Below are 24113 nucleotides of genomic sequence, written 5' to 3'. Positions count from 1 at the left end.
AAGGGCCTCTGGTCACCCTGGCATCCAGGCCTTGAAGGAAGGAGAGAAGCTAGGCAAACTTAGGAACCACTGCCCCCCAGCCTCTTCCCCTCCCAGCTCTCTGCTGACCATAGTGCGTCTCACAACGTGAAGGATTATTCCAGAGCAGGCAGGGAATGCATCTCCTGAACCTCTGCTTTTGTCTAATCTGCTTTTGCATTTGCTTGCCAGCTGCCAGGGGCTGCACAGTGGGGTTTTTGGGTTGTTATTGCTCTTGTTGGTCCCCTCTCCACCCACTCTTCTCTCCCCATGGCCATCTGAAGACATAAGCTGGTCCCATGACCAAGCTTGGGCAGCCAAGGGCAGCTGGCCAGGGCTGACTCTGGACATTACATAACCAGAATGCTGTGGATGTTTCCAAAATTGAATCCAAAGCAGCAGGTTCCACAAACTCGGTACATCTAACCTCAGGCCTCAGGATGCAGGAATTACGAGGCCTGGAGGTCTGCCTCTGAGATGGCTGGTTACCACCCATGGGTTGTGTCACTCCCCCTCTCAAGTCTACCCATAAATTGTCTCCTCTGGGGAGTTTCAGGCCAGTGCGTCTCACACTCATTCCCTCATTAGATGGACAAGCATTTACCAAGGCCCTGTTGCCTGCCGGTCCCACCCTAATTGCTGGGAATGCAGATATGAGCACTGAGTCCACTGGGACCTGGGCACACCCCATCTCGAACTCCTGATGAGTCATGCACGTGTGTCTTCTCTCCCGCCTGACTATAGTTCCTAAACATAGGAGCCTCATCTTCCTCGTGGCCTCCACAGCTCCTGGCACAGAGTGCTGCATGTGGGGAGGTGCTTACAAAGGTGGAGTGATGGACCAGCTGCCAGGTGGTTCAGGGTCGAGCCCCAGTCCTCTGTGCTGGGGCACCCAAACCAGCTCCTGCTTAGAAGTAACACAGCCCGTGTCCCAGGGCACTTAGAATCCTGAAATGCCTGAGACAGGAGGGCTCTTCGGGGTACCCAGCCCAACCTCACACTGTTGACATATGGCAAAACTGAGCCCAGGAAAAGGGACAATTCTAAGGCAAGTGAGCTAAGTGAAGGAATGGAGCTGAGACTAGAAGGCAGGCTCCCTAGGTTTTGAATCTGATGTGCTTTTTCTTAGGGCATACTTCCTGAATGTGCTTCATAATGTTAACATGCTCACAAATATGCTCAGTTATATGAACATGCTTAGTAAACGATGCTAACTACTGGGATGCAAGAAGGCAATTAAAGCCGGGAAAATAGAGAGAGAGGGTGAAGTTCCTACTTTGGCTTGAGGTTCCTGTGATCAGCACAAGTTTAATGTAAAGTTTTGTGAGGTTAAACCTAAGCTGTAACCTCAGTGACTGCATAAAACCAGTAGGCATTGTTGAATCCTAAAACGTCAGACCTCGGAAGAGCCTGTAGAGACGATCTAGTCAACATCCCTCCCCCCATTTTACAGACGGGAAGACTGAGGTCCAGAGAGGGGCAGTGACTTGGCCAGTGTCTCCTAGTTACTAGGTAACAGGGCTGTCTGCTGTCTGGTTCCAGAGCACAGATTCTTAACAGCTGCCTTTGAGGGACTCCACCGGCCCTGGCTCTGGGATGAAGCAGCCAGCACCACCACCACCACCTGTCCCTTTCTGCTGCCTCATCTATGCCCTCTCCAGCCAGGTGGAGGGGCTGGGGCTGGGGCTCAGACACTGAGCAAACACACACCCTAAGTCCAACCCCACCTGCCTCCATTGGCCAAGACTCTGACAAAAAACCCCCAAACCCTCCTGAATCCTGGGATCAAGCTGCTGTCACTCACCTTCATCTGCTTGATGGTGTAGACCAGTGTGCCAAAGGGCCCCTCCTTCACCAGCTTCTTCCCCACCACCTTGGCCCGGATCACTGTAGAAGAAGGCAAGACAGAGACAGGGAAGTTAGGGAGGCCTGAACCACTTTAGGGACCACATCTCAGGGTGGGCATCCAGCTCCCAGTATGTCTGGAATTGTTTTCTTTGTAACTCTGAAGCAACTAGAATAGATGATTGTGTTTATAAGAGCAAGAATTCAGGTAAGAGACACTGGGATGGGGGTGGGCAGGGAGGAGTGGAAGAGAAAGGGAAGAAGGCAGACATCTTTGGAGTTAATTTCCCTAAACGCTCACAGTTGCAGTCTGGAAATTTCTAAGGCTGTACTCACCCCTGGAGGAGTGACTCTCTGGTTTCACCATAATCCAAAATCTACTCCTGTTAGAGCCTCCTGCCCTCACTCCATTGCACCTCTGACAATCCCATGGTCTCCCAGACCTATTCTCTTTCTACCAGGACCGCTTTCTGAGATCTGTGTCATTTGGGACTCTTCCTTTGCATGCATCCTAACACACCCACAGGGTTGTGATGTACCCCAGTTTGACCTCCATGCCCCAGTTGGCACTCTGATGGGGCCCTTGGTCCCCAGCACTTAGATGGCAAGGGATGCAGTAGAGAGCAGCTCAGTAAGGATGTGGTAGAGGAAGAAGCAGTTGGGAGCAGAGGCTTAGGAGCCAACTGAATTCTTCCAATCCCAGCCCTGTTCTTTATGGCTGTTATGACTGTGGGCAAGTAACTTGTGTCTGGCCTCCAATTTCCTCTTCTACAGAGCAGGATAATAATGTTACCAGTTACCTGAATTGAAGGGATTGGGCAAGATAATGCGTGTGAAAAACTCTCAGCACTATGTCTTGGACAGAGTGTATATTAATGTTATTAATATCATCATTATTATCATCATCATTGACAAAAATGGGACGGGCTGACCCATGGAAGGATTGTTACTGGAAAAAATAGCTCCCATTTATTGCTCACCTACTATATGCAAGAGTACATTTTACTTATTTACTCCTCACAACTGTCTTAAAAGGTCAGTATTAGCATCCACGTTACACAGATGAGGAAACTGACAGAGAAGTGAAACCATTTCCTCATTTTGAGCCTCAATTTTCTTATCTGTAAAGAGGATGTACTACCTATGTCAGGGAATTGGAATGAGGATTAAGCAAAAAACCTTATGAAATTTCCTACTACAACATCTGGTAGAAGGGAGTTGCTCAGTAAATATTAGTCGACTATGTATACAAAAATAATTAGACAGACCCAGTGTGACAAAGGCTGGAAGAAAGGCATTTACTACATGCAGTAAGAACACAGAGAAGAGAGGGATTGACTTGGAGATTATAAGAGGCTTCTTTTTCTATTGTATGTGAAGAAGCTGTCTTCAAATATTTGTCAAACCAGCAAATGGACAGATCTTGAAGACAGAACTCAGAAACTGCAAAGAAGTTGCGTTCATTGGCTCAGCCAAAGAACAAGTCATCTAATAACAAGAACTAGCAACAGAGTCAGGGGGATTGAGGCGGTGCTGTCATGGGGGCAGAGAGTGAGTGTCTCCATCAAAGGGGGCTGGATGCTCTCATGCTAGGACCTTGACCAGAATGGAATGGATTTTGCATTTATAGCAGCCGTGTTTGAATCACAAATTGAACTCTTCCAGCTCTAGGATCTTATCACTCTTTCTTACCTCACGTTGCACTTAGCCCAAAAAAGAGCAGGTGCTCAATAAATGTTTGTCAAACAGATTACCCTTTACACACACACACACACACACACCTACACACACACACACACACACACACACACACACACACACACACACACACACACCCCTACCTGCCTATTCTGGTAGCTCCATTATCCTTCCCCATTTTGGTTATCCCACCATGTTTCTCAATTCCTTGTCTCTAATCTCTTAAAAATTTCCTTACTAGGAACCAACTCCCCTACCCCAGCTGAATCCTATCCTGTTTCTCCCCAGAGCCTATTGGAGCCTATTCTCCCAGTCAGACATGAAGTCAGGATCCAGATGAATCAATGGCCCCTCCAAACCTTACTTGCCAGGGATGGCAAAACACGGAGCCCAGTGGCAAAGTTAGCAATTCAGCAGAGGCAGCTCAATTCGGGAAGAGGCAAGTTGCTGTTTCCAAGTCTGCTGTAAAAACGAGAGCTTGGCAAGATCCCAGGCCAAGTTCCCTAAAGATTCTGCCCCCACCTCTGTGTCTGACTTTGAAACAGCATCCTTGGCAGGGAGCCATCCTCCCAGAGGCCCCAGGGACTATTTCCTCTACGTTAACTCCCACAGGCAGGTTGTAACAGCTTAACTGTTGGGCAGAAGGCATGTCTGCCAGGACTTTCCTATTGATTCTTTCTGAATTGATTTGGCTCCATCTTCTTCTGCTTCTTCATTAATACAGAAGGTGAAAGAAGGAGTGAGTCTTTGCCTTGGGAGGAAAAAAAGCAAAAGGGATTCCTTTAAATAGCAACGTCTACCCTCTCCTGGCTCAAAAATGGCTTGACTTCATTTAGACATAACATGTCATAAGCAGACCTGTCCTATAAAGCTGGGTACTTCTGGGAGCTTCTGCATGCACAGTGAGTCAATTCCTTCCTTACCCTGAAATGGTCTGAGCTTGGAACCTTTTCATCTGAGAATAGTTCAGGGAAAAGAGAGTAAGTTTTTGTAATCAGGAAGCCACATTTGAGTTTGAGTTCCACCATTACCATGCAGCCTCAGGCAAACCCCTGTGTCCCCAGAGCGCCTTCCTCCTAAGTATCTCTGATTGTCTTGGCCCAGTGCCCATCACGTGGCTTATAAGTGATATACTTATTGCTAGTAGAGCAGCAACATGACATAGCATTGAAGAGCCAGGTCTCTGGAGCCTGGCTGCCTGGGTTTGAATCCCAGCACTGGTGCTGTGTGACCTTAGGAAAGTTACTAAGCCTCTTTGTGCCTTTGTTTCCTAACCTATGACAATATCTCATAAGGTTGCTGTGAGGGTTAAGTAGCACAAACGCTGAGGACAGTGTGTGGCCCATCCCAAACCCTATGTGTTTGCTGTCACTGTTATTAATGTTACCACCACTACCATGACTTCTGTTATGTGTCCATCCTGAGTATCTTTAAGCTTCTAACGTGCACTATAAGCTAAAACCTGGGGGTTCTGCTTAGGATGAGGAGAAAGGTAAGCTGATCAAAATACTCTGGTCTTGTAAAATTTCAGGGAGAGGTGGGGGAGCACACATTAACTTGTCAGAACAAACTTACAAGGTGTTACTTAGGCCTGGAGCACCCACTCCATCATAGGTACCTGTCCCATCTCATCATCCATACGTAGCCCAAGAGTGACCTGCCAGTACCAAACAAGATCCCATGGTCATGGTCCAGAAAGACTGAAGCAGAGATGACCCAGTGCAGAGGCCACACCAGTGTTTTCCTTACAAAAACAAAACTGCATTAAACTGAACTAAAATTAAATAACATTCTGCTCTCCCACAGAGATTCGCAAAGTCCTTCCAAAGTGAAATCGCTGGCCAACCCCAAATCCGCCTATTTGGTCTGTGAATTAATATGTCTTTATTTGCTTCAGTTTTTCCTCTGCAATTCGAATGTGTGCTATTTTGTACTTTCCTGTTTGGCATTCAGGGTGCCCCCAAGGCGTTCGCTGGCCCAGGGACCAGAGTGAACAGGGGAGGTGCAGGGAGGTCACGGTTCAGCAACAACAGAAAACGGTTCCAGACTTGGAGCTGGCAGCACGTCTGGCCGTTCCCACCACCTTGATGTGGCTGGAAGCCCACTTTACAGACGGGCTTAGCTGGACACAGGTTTTCTTTATTCTCCTCCATGCTGGGGAGCGGCGCCCACACTGTCTCCCTAGTGTCCTCCAGCAGGTAAACCTACGTGGGCGTGAACTGGGTTGGCGTCCGGGAAAATGGTCGGGTACTGCTGGAGGTGACGACAAGACATAGAAGTCCCATTTCCCACCTTGTACAGTCTAGCGGGAAGGCAGAGTTTAAAAGTTCATGGCTAGCACCAGTCAGAGAAGTGGGGGTGAGGTGTAGCCTGAATCTCAGTCTTGGAGCCTTTTATGCTCCTGGGCTTCTGAGTGTGGAGGTCAAAAGAAATATTTTAATTTAAAAGCATGTAAGAAGAAACTGACCAGGCTATGTATACTTATATAATTGGCACATAGATATATAAATGTATGTGGGGCCCTTTTAAATACATCATACACCTTAGGATCCAGGTACAAATGTATAGATCTATAGAATTATCTTTCCTTCCTTTCAATAATTTTTTTATTTATTGGGGGAGGAATAATAAGAGCTTGCAAAAACAAGGCACATCCCTTCCAGAAATAATTGTGTGCTGCCTGCCCCCACCCATCCATGGTAATGCAGACCACAAGCAGCGTAAGTTTTGAACAAAAACCAATTTTGATGCCAACAGGATTCTGCTTCCAGTGCAGCTTACTGGTGTGTCCAGAAATTGCACTTCTGCTGTTCATTGGAATATTCAAAGAGGGATAAAACACCCATGAGCTGGCCCCTGCCGCTCACCCTCTCCTTCCACCTCCCGTCCAACTATCTTCAATCAAATCCAGACCTTTCTACTCCAAACTGATGGTTGGACTTTCCTACCAGTGGGCTGGAAGGCTGAGTTTGGCTAGGTTTGGGAGCAAGGATCCCTTAACTGAATTAATGTATACCAACTGAAGACCCCAGATTCTGCCCATCTTAGCATCCTGTCGAGAGCAGTACAGATCCTCTGCATGATGCAGGAGTTGATTCAGCCATCTAGTGGGTGAGATACTACCTCTCCCCCCACCAAACACACACATTGCCCCATACCTGTCTCTCGAAGGCCCTGTAGAATGATTTTGCCGGCTTAAGGTATGGTCTTTAGGAGAACAGTGAGGATAGCTAAGGTACACCTGGCCAGTAGACGGAATGAATTTCTCCAAAAGTAGAAATCAGTGTTAGTGTCAACCCCAGAGAAGGTGCTGTTCTGACAGCAGCAGGCAGGACCTAGGTAGGCACAAAAGCCTAGACCCTGAGCTCACCTGTCTTTCAGGCCTGGAGTTAAGGAAGGGAGGGGTCTGGGAGTGTTAAAATGGATGCCCACTCCCATGGAAGCACTCGAGAAATCAGGAAGGAGGGATGTCTGCAATCCAGCTTGTCACCTGATGACAAGCTGGTCACCTGATGTTTATTTCCCAGTTGTCATCCTCACAGGATGGCAAAGGAAAGTTCCTTTCTGAGGCCAGCATACTCACAATAAAGGAGATCACCCAGCCCACCTGGCTCAGCCACTAAGCAGTTCTCACTTCCTGTGCACCGTGGACAGCCTGCATTTTAGCCTCTGCAAGGAGGGCAGAGCCAGGCTCTCTTGCTTCTGCAGCTGCTCACCCACTAATTCACCCTCAGCTCCTTGCCTTTCATTGCATCACATCAGTAAGCCTAGGGACGAGGGGAGGAGCTAGAACGCATTGGTAACAACTACCATGCAGTGAACGCCTCCGATGTGCCAAGCAATGTGTACACGTTATCTCACTCTGTCCTCATGGCAGCCCTATGAGGTGGCTGTTATTGTCCCCATTTTCCGCCTGTGGAACAGAAGATCAGATACCCTGAGGGCAGTTTTGCATCCCAGAGGGAAGAAGAAAATTGATGCCCCACCCCCCACCCCCGCAAGAAAGCAGACTGCCTCAAAACCTTTCCATGAGATTTGTACTGATTGCAAAAGAGTTCATAATCTTTCTGCACCTCCCCACCCCCACTGTCAGCACTACTAAGCATCAGAGAGGAGGACTGTCCCTAGGAGGGAGGGCCCCCTTATAATCCCCCTCTGACTCGCGCATCTCCTTGACTACCCACTTTCCTTTCCAGTCACTCCCACACGTTCTCTGATTAGTAGTAAGAATCCACAAGTAACCACTGTCAGCAGTATAACAGAGTATCATCTGTTTAGCATCCTGTGCTCCCCAGCAAGGTTTTTGTGGAAGAAAAAGAACTTAGAAACCACAGAACCTGATGATCCATGGGGTTTCTCACAGCACTATGAGTCTGAGGTTAATCGGAATGATTAATTAGATGAGACAGTGCACATGTAAAAAGGCACTTTGTAACCCTAAGCTAAACAGATACTATACTACCGTGTTGCTGATGGTGAGTACTTGTAGATTCTCAAATGCACTAATCAGAGGAAGACAACCGGGGACCCAAAAGGTTCTTGCGATTCCGCATTTCCTGAGATCTTTAGTATCCACCTCCAGGGGCCTTTTCGAGCTCCTCCTCAGTTATCTGCTGCCTCTCTGGGCACTTTGATGACACTTTGATGATGTCCATGTTTGAGGAAAGGGCCTTAGGAATTAAGGGTGGGGGGCAGAGGCCTGAGGGGCCTGCCCTAACTGAGTCTTTCTGGTTGCCAGCCCATTTGTTATCACCACCCCAAACCCCAAAAGCCCCTCTAGAAAAACTCAGAAGCTCAAAGGTCAGATCAAGAAAACCCCTATGGAAGTGGCCATGATACACTGAAATGAACATGCATGCAGCACATGGGACCTGGATGAAGTCACTACCCTGTCACTATGTGACCTTGGGCAAGTCACTTCCCATCCCAGCCTATAAATTGGGGTGATGATTACCAAGCTCAAAAGGTTCTTATGATGACCTAATGCCCCTCCTCCACTCTACCAAAGCAGCTCTCGTCAAGGTCACCCATGACCTCCATGGTGCTCAGTCCAGTCAGCAGTGGGTTCTTCGTCCTCCTCTTATTCATATCCAGCATGTGACGTTCATACCATCTGTACAAGTGACAGCCCCCACATTTTTGCAACCTCCAACCCAGAACTCCCATGACCTTTGACTCATATATCCAACAGTCTACATTTAGTCTACATCTATACCTGGAAGTCTAATAAGAGATCTCAGATTCAACCCATCTAAAACCAAGCTCCTAATAACGGCCCTCATCCACACCTAGGCCTCCCATCGGCCCCATCTCAGGAAATGGCAACTCGTTCCACACCAGCACCCCACCTCCTTCCTACTTTTTCTTCACCCCACACAACCCACCCTCTCTGGGCCTTTGCCTTTGCAGCTGCCCCTGCTGGAACACTCTTTCTTCAGTAGCCACAGGGCTCCCTCCCTCACCTGGTTTCAAATATCACCTGGTCAGGGTGCCTCCCCTGATCCCCCAACATCCCTCCCCCAAGCCCTCCCTATATCCGCTGGCCAGCCTTACTGTGCTCAAAGCAGCAGCCACCATCTGCCATATTATACAGACCTTGTTTGTTCATTGATTATCTCTCCCCACTAGAATGTAAGCCTCATGAGCGGGCAGGGTCTTTGTTCCGTAACTGCTGTAGCCCGAGCAACCAGAAGAGACAGGCTCGCAATATGTATTTGATGCATACGTGAAGCTAAAAATTGCCACCCACGTGGAGGGCAATTTAAAAAAAATAGATAAATAACTCCTCTGAGCAAGTTCTGGCAAATGACCATGTCTTTCTGAGCCTTATTCCATCAGAAAGGGGATAATGGCAGGTCCCAGTTCTTAGGGTCAGATAAGCATCTGTCCAATGATCGTTTATTGAGTATTGTACTAGGCTCACAGGAACCTGGAGATAAATGAGGCCCTGAAGGAACTTGGGCCAGAGTTACAAAAGACAGGAAAGGAAACAGGTGAATGGCATTCGAGTCTGGCAAACACGGCTGGTATGCCACAAAGAGGGGTGAAGCCTGTCCCAGGGAAGGGTGTCAGGGGCTCCCTGGAGATGGCAGCTGATTCGGGTCTTAGCCCATCCTGGAGAAGAGACTCAGTGTGCTTTATCTGAATCCAGAGGAAGCAGAAACCTGGAGCAGACTTGGTGGGGAGAGCCTAAGGAAAACAGCTGGGAGTGAGCAGAATCCCGCCTTTCCGGGAAGATGGCCCTGGAACACTTGAGGGGTGCGGGCGGGCGGGCAGCCTGTGTGAGGAAGAATGCTCCTCAGAGAAGTCTCACAAGTAGGCTCTTCCTGCATCCTCCTCTGGTCCCCTGAGGGCCCTTCTCTCTGTCAGTTTCAAAGGCCCTTTTTGTTGATGTCAAAGCCACAGCCAGACCCTTAAGATGCACTCCCAATCAAGATAAGGAGTCTCCAGTTCAAAGCCTGTCCTGACTAACTCTTTCCATTAAGTAAAAATATTAATTTTGGTTTTATTTAAGCAGGTTTTTTGGCAAGAAATGAACCCCTGCAGCTAAAAATAAACCCAAATATATATACACACACACAGTCAGAAAAATCTGGAGAGCTGCAAATCATTTCAACCCAAGTTTCCATCTCAGAGAAAGCTATTAAAACCCAGAGGATATTAAAACCTCTTTCTGCACAGAGACTCTTGTTTCTCAGTCCCTGCCTGTGTGCTGGGGTCCCCCAGGCAAGACTGTCCTAGGAATGCCCTGTCCTGGGACTCCTGGCAAAGGGGAGGAGGGGCCTGGCAGCGTCCTAGCTCTCCTCACCTTGTAGGCACTGGGTTTCTGCTTGAGCAGGCCAGGAAACACACAAGGGCCCCCTCTGACATCTGTTGTATGTGAAATGAAGGGGCCAGAGAAGGGAGGAAAGGGAACACGGGCCCAGAAAGGTCAAGTTGCCTGGAACTTGGAAATGATTTAAAAGGGAACACAAACAAAATCTACATCTCACTCCTGCTTTCATGTTTTAAGTGGTGACCTCAATTTTAAACTTTTAAAAGACAAAATTTAAGAGTCACTACCTGGGCACATGCCTAGACTTGGGATTAATGCATTTCATTTCTAACCCAACTACTTTGTAAAGTCAGCTACTCTCAATTTCTTCCAGTGGCCACAGCCAATTTGGGGGAAAGATAAGAATCATTTGGCCTAGGACAGGGCAAAGTCCCAGGGCGCTGGCTGGTTCTTGGATTCAGGTCTGACTCACCTGGGGCCAGTGACCAACTCTGAAGAGATACGGTGTTTGTGTGATCTGGGTTTCTAGGAGGCCAGTAAGGCAACTGCCCCAAAGTGTTCACCAAGCATGGTTAGAGTCACAGAGGCTTTTGCTCTGCAAACTATGGTCAGCAGGGGAGTGTCAATACCCCAGAGCACAGAAAGTGGGAAAGGTGGCCCTTCTCCCATAACCCCCCACATTCTCCCAAGAACAAACAGGAGCAACAATCCACACACAACCCCACCTAAGCCTCCCTGGTTTCCCAACATCAACAGGATTATTCTGAAGAGCTCAGCGACATATATCCTGCTGTCCTGAGCTGGGACCCCACCTCAAGTCCTACCCTCCACAGCCTCCATCACCCCCACTGCATCCCCCCACCACACTGACCTTTCCTGTGATGCCCTTCGTCTCCGTGAGGATGACTTTCTCCTCGTGCCTCTGTTCACGCATCTGTCTTCCTGTAAGACCCACCCAGCTGAAATGCCACCTCCTCCTGGAAGCTTTCTGTCCATGCCAGGCCATACTAATTTCTTAATGATCAGTTCCTTGGTGCTCACTAGCCTGAGACACTAGACAGTAGGGGCTGCATCTGGGACTCCAGCACCTAGTGCAGTGCCTAGAATGTGGCAGGGGTCCCCCAAGAATGTTTGTTGAATGAAGGAATGATTAAAGGAATTAATGATGCTGCAGGAGAGAATCAAAGGTAATACAATAAAGGGAGACAGGGATGGTTTCATGTTTAGGCTCTTGGAGTGGAGGTCAGGAGCCCTAGCTCCTAAGGGTCACCCAGGAAAGAAGAGGGAGGCAGGGAAAAGCATGAGAAGCCGAAATGGGACCCTGATCCCCAAATATTGAAGATTCATATCCAAAGAGGTGAGTCACGGGGTCCTATTACAGGAGACCCCAGTTAACATGTCTCTGCAGAGGGTCAGTACCCAAACTCTGCCCACAGATGAGAAACCCAAGGCTCAGCATCCCAAAGGAGGTCAGTGGTACCCACCCCTTCTCCTTCCTCCTCCTTCTCTCCCTCTCCCTCCTCTTTCTCCTTCTCCTCCTCCTCCTCCTCCTCTATCATGAGTACTTGGAATTAATTCATTCACTCGTGCTATTCATTCAGAAGTGTTTGAGGGACTACATGCCTCAGGTCCTGTGCTATGCCTTGGGGTTCAGCAGTCAGCAGGTAGAGTCCCTACCTCAAGGAAGCTTATTTCTGTCTTGTGAGATGAGAAGCCAGGTGGTCCTAGTCAGAGAGCTACAGGGGCATGCAGCAGACACACCCTGCCAAGCTAGGCACACTCTGTGCTTGGGGCGCTGACACTCCCCTCCTGACCACGCTTTGCAGAGCAAAAGCGATTGTGATTATGCTCAGTGGACACTGTGGGGCCGTCACCGTACTGGCCTCCTAGAAACCCAGATCACACAAACACCATCCCCCTTCAAAGATGGTGCTCACTCCCCAGGTGAGTCAGCCTTGAATCCAGCCCTGGTGGTACTGTGGACATGTCTGGGGGAGACGTCCTGCCTGAGCTGGGATCTGAGAAATCACTATAAGTTAGCCAAGAAAAAGAGAAGCAAAAGGCCTTCAGGTAGAGGAGGGACCAGAGGCAAAGGCCTGGAGGTGGGAGAGCCTAACCCTTCGTTACAGTGACAGAAAGCAGAGTGTGCGACAAGGGGCAGGGGACGGTGGAAGCCAAGAGGTAGGCAGGGATGCTTGGCTTGTGGGGGGGGTGGGGGTCTTGCTCCAACGTGTGACAGTGTTATTTCTCAGGGGGGTTGCCACTCTCTGAGGGCAGTGATGAAGACTTATCTCTTTGTCCCTGCCAGCAGCCCTGAGGATAACATGTGCCCAAATGGGTAGGTGCCCAGGGCCTCAAGAAACCCTTAGAAACAAGACCAGGCCTTGTTTGCCCCACTTGACATCAGACTCACCAGTGATCCCATTCCAGTTCACATCCTATTTATGATCTTCAAAGTTAGGATTTAATGAATCAGTCTCCCCCACACCCTCCTCCCAAGCCCATTAACCTCTTCCAGCTGTGTCCCTTGGGTGTTTTGTCTGGCTCAGCTCCAGTGTGTCCCAGAATCCAGAGTGCATGCCAGCCTCTGGAAGGTTCCACCCCACTCAGTTCAGAGGTGCCGACCTGCTCACTGTCATGCAGGCATGTGGGTGAGGGGTGCTCAGAACACCCCCCGTCCGAGAGTTCCAGCCCTCCCCGGGGGCCCATGGGAAACTTTATCCCACACAAGAGGCCACCAGAATAGCATCCTGGTCTTCAACCATGGCCCCTTTGAAGCAGTGCCCAGAAAAATACCACGCCGATGAATGGTTCTCAGAACTTGGAGCTTTCAGGCCAGGTCATTTTGTGAGACCAGAACAGCTGGCAACATCTCAGGAGTCGTCTATAGCATTTATTTTACTTTTCTGCTAATTGTGATTTGTTTGCTAGGAGAGCTGAGGGCCTCCAGGATAGGTCCAGGAACACAAAGCCAAGGGACCATTAAGCCAAGGGACTTCCCTTGTTTGCACACGAGACCTGCAGATGGGTCTTTGCAGACAGACAGTGAATCTGTTCCCAAAATGCATCAAGGACAGGTGGGAGACTTTGTTGTGTTTTGAACAAGCAGCAGTGTCTGCTCTCTGCTCCGTCTCTGGGGATTATACAGTACAGATACCAAGAAGACCCTGGTACGTTTATAACTTACCCTTTGGGTAGCTTGTAAAACAGTCAAGGCTTCTCCCTCCTCTCTTCAACTTCCCTAACTTCAGCCAGAAAGACTGTGGACACCAAATGGACGTAGCTTGGAGGGTCCCATTGAAAGCAGGTGCTTTCCCGTCACAGCTCACTCGGAACCTCCCCGCCAGCTCACAACCACGGTACCCAGGTAGTGGGCACTCAGACCAAAACAGGTACGAGAAAAAGCAAGGCCAGACTACAGGTTTTCAAGCTCCAAGCCAGTCATCAGGGGTAGCTAACCCTGAGGGTGTGGAGGGATGGCTGGAGATAAGATCTAAGTGCCTTTTAAGGAGGCCAATCTCCGTTTTAAAGAAAATAAGTAAGTAAAGAATGCTAACTGCTGCCCTCTTTGATCAAAGTGAGTAATGGCAGAATTTTATAAAGTCAATCCTTGGTATTTTTGAACAACCTGCCCTGGCCTAACAGTGTGATTGGGTGATGGTGTCAGTAGTGAAGAAGAAGACCACCTACCCCTTGAACACCTTCTGAATACAATCCATAGTGCCTGAGCCTCTTGTTCATTCAGTAAGTAACTCTTGAGTGACTACCATGTGCCAGGCACTGTGTCAGGTGGCAGAAACACGTAGGAAACAAAACCTTACAAATGTTATATCTAATCCTTAAAACTAACTTGCAAGATATGTAGCATGATTTCCATTGGGTCAATAAAGAAAACATGACTCAGGAGAGATGAGAAACATGTCAGAGGTTACACGGCTAGGAATTAAATCCACATACACCTGACAGCAAAGCTCACTCATCTTCCTACAACTTGACATTGCACAAACCTGAACATTCAGCCAGGAAGTCGAATGCATCAGAAATTCAGAGAAAAGGAAAATTCTTAAGGCTGAATTATCAGAGAAGGACTCATATAAACCAAGATGCTGAGAACTTCGAGGTGGGGTTAACTTCCCAAAACAGAGAAGTCCAGTAATCAGCCTAAAGCTTCATGGTTTGGGGGAGGGGAGCACCACCCTGAGGACCACGGAGACGGGGTGTGTGGCGGCGGGGGGGGGGGGGGGGGAGGGGGAGGGAGGAACAAGCAACCTTTTCTGGACAACTTATCCGCAGCCCTGGTCTAACCCTGCTCAGCTGCAAGTCCTCGGGGGCCTTTGTACATGTCATTCCCTCCGCATAAGACCTTCTGCTTCCCTTTATCTAGAACTCCTATCCATCTTTTATATTTCAACTCAAAGGACACTTCCTTGGAGGAAGCTTTACTTGACCCCTCCCCCGACATCAGACTAGAACAGGACTCCTGTTATACCTTATCATAGTCCCCGGTTTGTGAGTATATGTTTGTGCCTTCGTTTGAATAGTGTCTCATTCCCCTCCTCCCACACACACACACACACACTAAACTGTGCTGGGATCATGCCTTGTTTTGCTCACCATTCTATCCCCAACATCTCACACAATGCCTGGAACCTAGTAGGTGCTCAGTAAATAGTTGCTGGGTGAATAGGCACTTGCATCTATTCCTGGCTCCCTGAGAGTCTCCCATTAACCTTCCTCTACTGTGCAGCCATTCCACCTGTGTAACTAGCTGTAACTTTCCAAAGCCAATTCCTCTGCCAGGAGCTGACCAAGAATACGTTGGTTTTGATCATGGAGAAAGAAGAAGGAGGGTGTTCCAGGCAGGGGGAACAGCATGAGCAAGGGCACAGAGGTGAAACTGAGCCTGCAGTGTCAGAGTCACGTGGCTCAGGGACCATGAAGACCCTGGAAAGGCTTCAGAGAAGCCTGGAGAGAAGGCTGAGGAGAAGCAGAAGAGGCCCGTTAGCTCATTCCAACCCAAGCAAATGTCAGGTTCTCTGGGTGACAGGAGCTTGAATGCGGGCCTTCTCAGGACTGCCCACAAACTGGGTCTATAGCCAATGATGTTGCTTCTCTGTGCCCAGGTTCTTAGCCCCCTGACCACCCCCGCCCCCCAGTCCTGTCTCGATACCCTTACACTTGCCGTACGCAGGCTTATGGGTGTCCTGGAGAAGGGACTTCTGAACCCTGCCCACTGACTCTTCCCAGCTGGGCAAGATATGTAACTCTTCAAGCCTTGGTTTCCTCGTTCTGAAGAAAGGTGAATAGCGTATTTGTGAGGGTGGAAAATAATAAAGACAGAAGCCACCTGGCAAACGTTTTCCAGAACAAACCCAAATCCCCCTCTTCCTACCCTCCCCCCACCCCCATCACTTCCCAACATGCAGGCTCATTCCTTCCCAGCAGAGTTGCCTATGGACCAAATGGTACTAATGAGTGTTAGGAACATGGATAACTCCACAGGCACTTTCCAGATCTTGTGCAGGTCCCTATCCGGCCGCCAGAATGGCACCCTGCAACGGACCAGACCCAGTCATGTTTTCTGGTTCTGTGGACCACCCAGAGTGCACCTCTCCTGACAGATCATCTGTCTGGCTGCATTCTCTGAAGGAGGGCTAGCCCGATAAACAGTGCGTGTGCTAGGTCACAGCTAGCGCTGTTGCTGGATGCTGGGTGGCCACGGAGCACCCCCGGTACAAGTGACCTCCCACCACCTCTACTGCACGTCTGGCAGGGCTTTGCAGTCACAACATGACGCCCAGAGCTGCTTACTCTGTCTGTCCGTGGGCGGCTCATACCAAAAGGTTGGCTGAGATAGTCTCTAAAGCACATCTCCAACCAGTGCCCATAGATGTTGCTGACTAGAATGACACAGGGCAAATAGGGACGCGTTTTCCTTGATATGCCAGCGCTTTTGGAGAATAAGTAATGGGAGTATCAGAGATGAAGACGTTTGGCCAGACACTGCCATAAAAAGCAGAAGAATGGTCAGCTTTCCCTATTGATAAGAATACTGCTGTCATCCATTATAACACTAATTATAGTACCATCATTAATTATAATAGGTGCCATCATCCATCAAGCACTTACTGTACACATTCCGTGCTCAATGCTTGGATTATCCCATTTGAGCTTCATTAAGACCCTGTAAAGTAAGTGCTGTCGTTAGCCCCATCTTGTAGAAACTGAGGCTTGTAGCGAGTAAGTGACTTTCCCAAGGTCATCTAAGTAGGAAGCGGTGGACCCAGCATGCTAGCCCAGGCAGGCTGACTCTGGAGCCGCTGCTTTCCACCACTGGGTCATACCTCCCTTCCAAAAGCACATGTGTGACCACAGTGTAGGGGGACAGGCACATTTCTCAGGCCACAAATTCTAGGTTGGGTGGGACCTTCACAGTCACTCAACGGAACCTCCTTCGAATTTCTTCTACAGTCCTCTATCATCCCAGGGTTAGTCTGGCAACTGTGCAACATCTCTGACCTAGGCCAGCCTGTTCCATGTTGAGCCATTTCTTGACTGTTCTAAAATTCTTCTTTATACTGCCTCCCTGTGGCTTCCTCCAACTAGCTGACATCTTAGGCTTACAAAAAACAAGATATCTGAAGAACATGGTCATGTGCCCTACATCGTCTCCAAGATAAGGATTTTCATAGATTTTGATGGCCTTTCTCCACATGATTCCAAGTCTCCTTCTCTGTCTCACTTAGGGCCTTTAGCTCCCTACTTGTGTTGGTGGAGGGTGGATGCAGATTTCCCAAGGGCTGCTGATCAGTGTACAAAGTTGAGAGAGACTTCACCCTGCCCACTCTGGATGCTTTTACTGCTGGTCATGAAGTCTAAAACTTCACCACCATCCATTAAAAACCCCTAGTGTTTTCAGAACAGATTCTGTCTCCGAACTTTGACATGATTTAATAAGTAACTCTACCTATTCCACTAAATAACTGTACTTTTTTGGGTGTGGAAGTAGAGAAATTTGGGGTGGGGGGAGCCTTATTACATAGAAAGTATTGAGTAGTAGAAAGAGCGCTGGGCCAGGAGTTGGGAGCCAGATTCTCTTTCTGGTTCTTCCACTCATTTGCTATGCGAGTTTGACAACTCACTTGCTTCTCAGAGCCCTACTAGTTTTCTATTCTGCAAAATAAAGGGGTTGGACTGGATGTATTCTAGGGTTCCTCACAGCCTAAGGGGCTAAGGTTATTTTACCATCACCTTATATCTCTAATTTATACATTTCCCCCGGGTCCTACTCTCTCCATTGGTAATGAGCCAGGCAGGACATCATGTTCTCCCTATTGACTGGGTCTAGAATCACATTTCTGAAGAGTTGATCAAACTTGAGTAAGTAATTAGGATGCTTCAGGTGACTCTTCTGGCCTTGTCTGAAAAGTCCTTCTTGGCCTGTTATCTGTCTGGATGATCTGAAGTTGCCAAAACTGGGGATAGCAGCATGGACAGAATTGGCTCCTAAGTCACCCACTTGGTCCGTCAACTGCACAATTTGAGTCACCCTCACCAATCTGTTTTCTTTATGAGCCATTGTCTTATTTTTTGTAGTAACATACTATTTTCCAGGCTGACAGTCCAGCAAAGAGTTTATTTCCAAGAATGTAAACAAACCTGGGATAATTTCAGTGGTTAAAGTCATTATGGGAGCACTGTACATTAATGCCAGGTAGGGCCTCCTGCTCTGAATGTGCCCATATCTTTCCTGCAGAGGAATTCTAAAAAATGCTGAGAAGAAGTCTTCTGCCTTTAATCTCCCAATTGTATATTAACATACGAGGTAATGAAAATGTCTCCAGGATGGCATCTCCACGGGGACTGTGTGCTCTAATGACCTCACGTGTACTAACTGGGGATATGCCACATCCATGAAGATAAAATTCAGCCACCCTTGCCCTGCTGATTTAGTTTGGCAATAGCTAAGACAGTGATCTAATAGACATGCAGATTCTCCAGCCCACTCCAGTGTTCTAAGTAACTTTAACTCCCCTCTCCTCTGGGTCCCTTCAACTCTCCCATAGAGTAGGATGGGGCACTATCCACCCCCATCCTCCCTGGATAGCTTATTCCAGATGCTCCTTGAGCTGTTCAGAAAAGCTGTCCTTAAAATAAGAGGGAGCCTCTCTTCTACCCAACCTGGGACCCCCACCCCTCCCTGAAGGGCGTACTTTGAGGCATAAAGGCCAAACTGCCACCTTGATCTCAACTTCAACCTCAGTCCAACCTGAACCCAGCCAAGCTGCATCCCAGTCCCAGAGGTTTCTACTTTTGAAACAGAAGGAATATTCAATATTTTTCACTCTGTCAATATTTTTACCTTCATCTCCGTCCTCCTCCCTTCTGCTCTCATGCCCCTGGTTGAGGTGGGGGACGAGGGAAGTTTTTTTTTTTTTTTTTTTAAGACCAAACAAAAACAAAGCCCGGCCCAGGCTGAGGCCAACAGATCGTGACGTTCTGGGCGGATTTTACGTGCCAGCAAAGACCGTCAGCAAGATCTACAGGAAACACCTTGCAGAATCCGCTCGGAGAAGCAGAGGCCACCAAGAAGTGCAAGGCAGATACACTCCACTCCATGTGACTGGCTCTCGAAGCTGGGGTACAGGAAATGGCTGTGGGATTCCAGGCCCTCGGGAGGGCAAACACACAACTGCGGGGGGCAGGGGGGGGGGGTGCTTGCAGATCCCTCTGGTATTTTCCATTGGGAATTTCTTTAATTTGCATATCTGTTCCGAACTGCCTGTGCATGATCGCTGCAGAGGGGACCCAATAAGAAAAGTCAAAGGCAGCTTCCCAAGGGTCTGTTCCAGGGTTTCACAGAGGCTACATTTTCTGTGAAAGAAGGACACGTCATGCAGTGGTCAAGAACGTGAGGACTCGGGCACCAAAGAACCTAAGGTTGAATCTCAGCTCCAACTTCTACAAGCTGCAGACTCTTGGGCAAATCATTTAACCCCTCTCAGCTTTGTCAGGTTGTCAGGATGAAGTGAGACGCTGAACGTAAGGAACTTTGCACAGTGCCTGGCAAGCAGCAACCTCAATAAACAGTGGTGGTGATTATTATTTCATGAGAGGCCCCCTTTCCCAAGGTGGTGAAGAGGCTGGAGGACAGTAGGAGAAAGAATGAAGCAGTTGCAAGAAGAGAGAAAAATATGCAGAATACTAGCTGGGACCCACATGGGGCGTTGCAAGCCTACAGCCTAGCTGCCAACCTTCCCCTTGTGAAACGTCGGCTGCCCCACTTACTCTTGTTTGGGGCATTGTGATTTCAGGTCAGGTTGAAGCAAGGCACACTGACTGGTATCAGTCCAAGTGGAATGAACAGCCCAGAGCAGTGCAGAGAGGCCCAGCAGGGGGCAGGGAGAGGAAGCATTGCTAGAAATGCTAATGAGTAATTAAGTCCTTCAGGGTCACATCTGGGTCCCTTTCTACCCCGGGGGCTGGAGGAGTTTGGCTGGGCCCAAAGTGGTCTGTCAGAGTGTGTGGGTAGCCCCCAAACCTTCCTTGCACAGAAACTGTGCGTGTGGGAAGCCAGCCTTGCTGTGCAAAGTGAGGACTGAGAGCCATGAAGTTGGCAGGCCTGCTCAGGCCAAGGTCAGCGGCCAGAGCCCAGCATTGTTCTGGCCGGACGAGGGACCGGCCAGCAGCCAGCATTCTGTGGGGAGGCCATGGTAGAGGAAAGGCCAGATGCAGTCCAATTAGGGTCTGATGGAAACCAGGCCCATTTTTCATGAAACAGGAGGTGGGTGGCCCTGCTGTGGAGGGGACACTGGCTAGATGGAGCATCTAGCACCCATCGATCCCCAGGTCAAGCGGCATGCCTGGATGTGGGTACAAGAAATGCCAAGGGTGCCCCTGACCCCTGTCTCTGCTGTAATGAAGTGCCAGTTGGGAGCCAGCTGGGCAAAGGGAACATGTCTCCATGCTCCATCCGCTGTTTGGTAACAATTACTGGTATTCTTTCAGCACCACCAGGAATAGTATGCTGGGGGCAATTCTTTGAACCACCAGGCATGATCAAGAAAGGAAGGTCCAGATCGAAGAGGGCACCAGTTTTAATGTTCAGCACAAGTCCTGCATCTCTGGCTTGGGACTGGAGTTAGCAGTGGTGGGCATGGGGCCTGCTGAGGAACGCTGAGCTAAATTTCACGGTTCCTTTTTTATCCCTGCCCCTACTCAGCAGTACGCTCTAGCATGTGGAAATGTTGCCAGTTTCAGCTGGTCCCTTGTGCCAAGTTCAAGTCCACTATAGAGAGCAAGCCAGTGGCCTCTGCTTACCCCCCAAGGCTACCTCTGGGGTAGTGGGGAGGTAAGGAATGATTGGTCCCCCAAGACCCTTGTTTTTGTCCTGTTCTCCCCCCTTCATGGGAATCCTAATAAGATAGGAAGAGTGTGCATTTCCTCATGTGACTGTCTCCCACAGCTTGGCCAGTGGACTCTTCGGCCCTCATACCACTCCCCTCTGCTGGCCCCAGAAGTGAATCTGGAAAGGCTCAATGCAGCATGCTAGTGAGCCAAACACATGGAAGCAATGCGTGTGGGAGGGTGGTGCAGTCTGTCTCCCAGGACCAGGCTGGCGAGTCTGTGGTGGGTAGACAAGAAGTCCCAGCTGAGTGGCGGAACCACGGTGCCAGCCACCTGGACCACTAACCACAGGGTAGCCACGGGCAAGTCCATCCCATCCCTGCGCCTGTTTCCCCAACTGGGAAGCAAAGATATTGCATAACGGCCCTTAAAAATCTGTGAGTCCGTACAGCCCTGCCTGTGGTCTGGAAAGTTCATCTAAACAGGCAGGAAAGGCTTCTTTAAATTCTGGTCCTTCCTTCCTGGGCGCACACCAGTCAGCAAGTGGCTGGATTGCTGACCTTCTTCTGAGGCTCTAACGCAGCAGCCAACAGATGGCAGAATCTCCCAGAGGCTTATGACTCTGAAAGATCTGCTGCCTCACATCAACATAAAAGAATGTTGTCCTGAGAGGCTGTCTGTGCCTAAGTGGCCCTGTAAGAACTCTCCTTTTTGTTTCACCCACTCTAGGCTGGAGCACAGGAGTTAAGTTGGAGTCCGGCCTTGCCCCTTGCTAGCTGTGTAAACTGGGGCAAGACTCTTCACTTGTCTGAGCCTCAATTTCCTTGTCTATCAAAAGGCCATTCATTCCTGCATTTAACAAATATCAGGGTTGCAAGTATGTTCTCAGCAGTGAACCAGAAAAATGAGGTCTCTGCTGTCTTGGTGCTTAAATAACAGTGGAGGAGACAGAACAATAAACAAATACCCAGTAAGATGTCAGGCGCTAGGAGGAAAGGAGACAGAGAATAGGGATGGGGTGGGTATTATAAGATAGGGCGGGCAGGCAAGGCCTCTCTGGGAAGGTGATGTCCAAGTTGACACCTTCATGATGAGAAGAAGCCAGCCATTGAAAATCTGTGGACACTGTATTCCAGGAAGAGGGGACAGCAAGTTCAAAGGCCATGAGACAGGGACAAACTTGGAGCCCAGAGCATTCAAGGAACAGCCAGCAGGCCAACGTAGCCACAGCAAGGCAAGGGGAGATAGAGGCCAGATCCCATAGAGCCTTCTAGAACTCATTAAGGAGTTGGGAAGCCAATGGAAGCCCTTAAGCAGGGCATTAACAAGATCTGAATGACATTTTAAAAAGGTCACTCTGGCTGCTTTATGGACAGTGGAGTGGAGAGAGGGCTGGAGTGAAAGCAAGGGAATTAATTGTAGTCGTCACTGCCCCTTCCCTGCCCACCTCTCAGGGTCACTTTAGGCTCCCATGAGATCCATGCTGACACCTAGAGAAGTCCAGAGGCATGAGAGGAGGCATGTATCTGCACATGTTTTAAAGTCCATATTTTATAAGTAGGAGCTTGCAGGGCCTGGCACCAGCTACTTGGAACTGTGTCCCTGTATGGATTTCAAGGAAATAGGCCAGGGCGGTAGATTCTGCCCTGCCTGAGCGATGCAGCTGTCCAGCCCCAGATGAATTCACATGTTTAAACCCGTAGCTTTGCTCTCAGCCATGCCTGACTCTGCTTTCGCTGCTGGTGCCGGACAGGGGTAAGCTAACACCTAGCAATGTGGAGAAGCTGACACCCCATGCAAACTCACTTGCTGAATTCCTGGCAAAAGCTCATCTCTCCTGGCCTCACTTTCAGGACTGGGAAGGAAAGAGCAGGAAGTCTGGAGGTTTATTCACTTAGGGATTTTTAATTTCAGAGTGGGCCCTTGCAAGGATCCTGATCAGCAAAGCCCCTGCATCCCGAGAGAATGTCCCAGTGCTTAGAGGAGGAGAGCTTGGGAGCATCCTGGGTTCCAGCCCTCTACCTTCTGCTGGGGTTGGGCACACTGCCTTGGGAGCCAGAGCTCTGCATTCAAATCCCATCTCCACCTCTAGGTTTCCTCAAGTGGAGTAAGAGGGGCCTTCATGGGGACGAGCTGGAGAGCAGACGTGAAGAGACCAGGCTCCGTGCCTGCCTTCATTCACTAACTCATTCACGGGCCTTCTGGGTGACAAGCTTGGGGCTGAATGGTGGACACCCTGGTGCTTAGTACATGTCTGGGGAATCTGAAGATGCACAGTAAATTGTATTCCAGCTAAAATGTACTATCTAAAATGCCAGGGAGTTCAGAGAAGAGAGTAATTAATAAGATGACGTGTACTGAGTATACAGTTTAAAAAAAATTACATGTTAACATCTCAGGACCTCAATTGCCTGTCATCTGTACAGTAGGGACACTGAAATTTCCCAAGACCTCATAGCTGGAATTTGACAAAATGAGATCAAGGTATCTGTTTCTCCTCTGTAGCTCCTGGTCTACACACTACCTGCAAGTTTTCTGGGGCTTTCTCCATGCTTTTTATTTTCTTGTATTCTTTCTTTCTTACATAAGTAATACAACTTTACTGAAGAAAATTTGGGGGAAAAAAGAGGTAAACAGAAAGAAAACTGTAAGATAATTTTTAAAATAACCTGAACTCCCACTACCCAGTTATAACTATGCTTCCTACTTAGACGTTACCTTCAGTCTTTTTCCTCATATAAGCCTGTGGATAGAGGTTTCCTCCCCCCCAATAATAGAATCACATAGAACACACTTGCTGGTGATCTGGGTTTTTTTTCAGTCCTGATATATCAGTCCATCTGGCTCTGCCTGATCCCTTTGAAGAGCTGTATTGTTTTCAGTTTTGTAGATACAGCACTTTTATAAACAATTCTGTGATAAACATCCTTGTGTGTTTACATTTGTGTATATATACACATATATACATATAAATGTTTATATACATATATAAACACATATTCATATACATACACACACCTTAGCATACGTATTTACCTGATTACTTCCTCTGGATCTAGATGTTCTCACCACTTTTTAAACCCATCATTTTAATATTAATTGAATCCAAGTCAGCAGACCGTTTCTACTCATAAGCTGGCTGCTCTGCAGACACTTAAGCCTCACACTGAGCACAACTAAGGAGCATCGGGCACCGTTTCTCAGGTCCTACAACTCAGTCCTGCCTCCCCCCATCCTCCCACCCACAGCCCCTGTCCCTACCCGACCTGAGCCAGCCAGTAATCAAGTCAGAAAGATATCGCACCGCCTGAGTCCCGTGCCTCTTCTGCCTTGTTGGACCCAGCCTGCTATTTCAAAGTTTTTACAAGGTTTGAGTAAACGTCCCAGGACAGGCAAGGCCAAGAGGAACCCAGTCTTTTCTGTTACAAAG

At 48.8% G+C, this 24113-nt stretch overlaps 2 protein-coding genes across 2 annotated transcripts in view; one reads left to right on the top strand and one right to left on the bottom strand.

The window, feature by feature from the left end:
• SYN3 (synapsin III) overlaps nucleotides 1-24113 on the top strand; it is a 445749-nt gene that overhangs the window by 161737 nt on the left and 259899 nt on the right. The window lies entirely within an intron of this gene.
• The window catches only part of TIMP3 (TIMP metallopeptidase inhibitor 3), a 56634-nt gene that overhangs the window by 10956 nt on the left and 21565 nt on the right, over nucleotides 1-24113 (bottom strand). Inside the window, exon 2 of the mRNA XM_068560010.1 lies at nucleotides 1823-1905. Coding sequence (XP_068416111.1) covers nucleotides 1823-1905 — 83 coding nt within the window. The remainder of the gene's footprint in view (nucleotides 1-1822; nucleotides 1906-24113) is intronic.

This window comes from Eschrichtius robustus, chromosome 13, assembly GCF_028021215.1.
Source record: "Eschrichtius robustus isolate mEscRob2 chromosome 13, mEscRob2.pri, whole genome shotgun sequence".
NCBI lineage: Eukaryota > Metazoa > Chordata > Mammalia > Artiodactyla > Eschrichtiidae > Eschrichtius > Eschrichtius robustus.
Note: the sequence above shows the minus strand (reverse complement) of the source record. Positions and strands in the feature narration are given on the sequence as shown.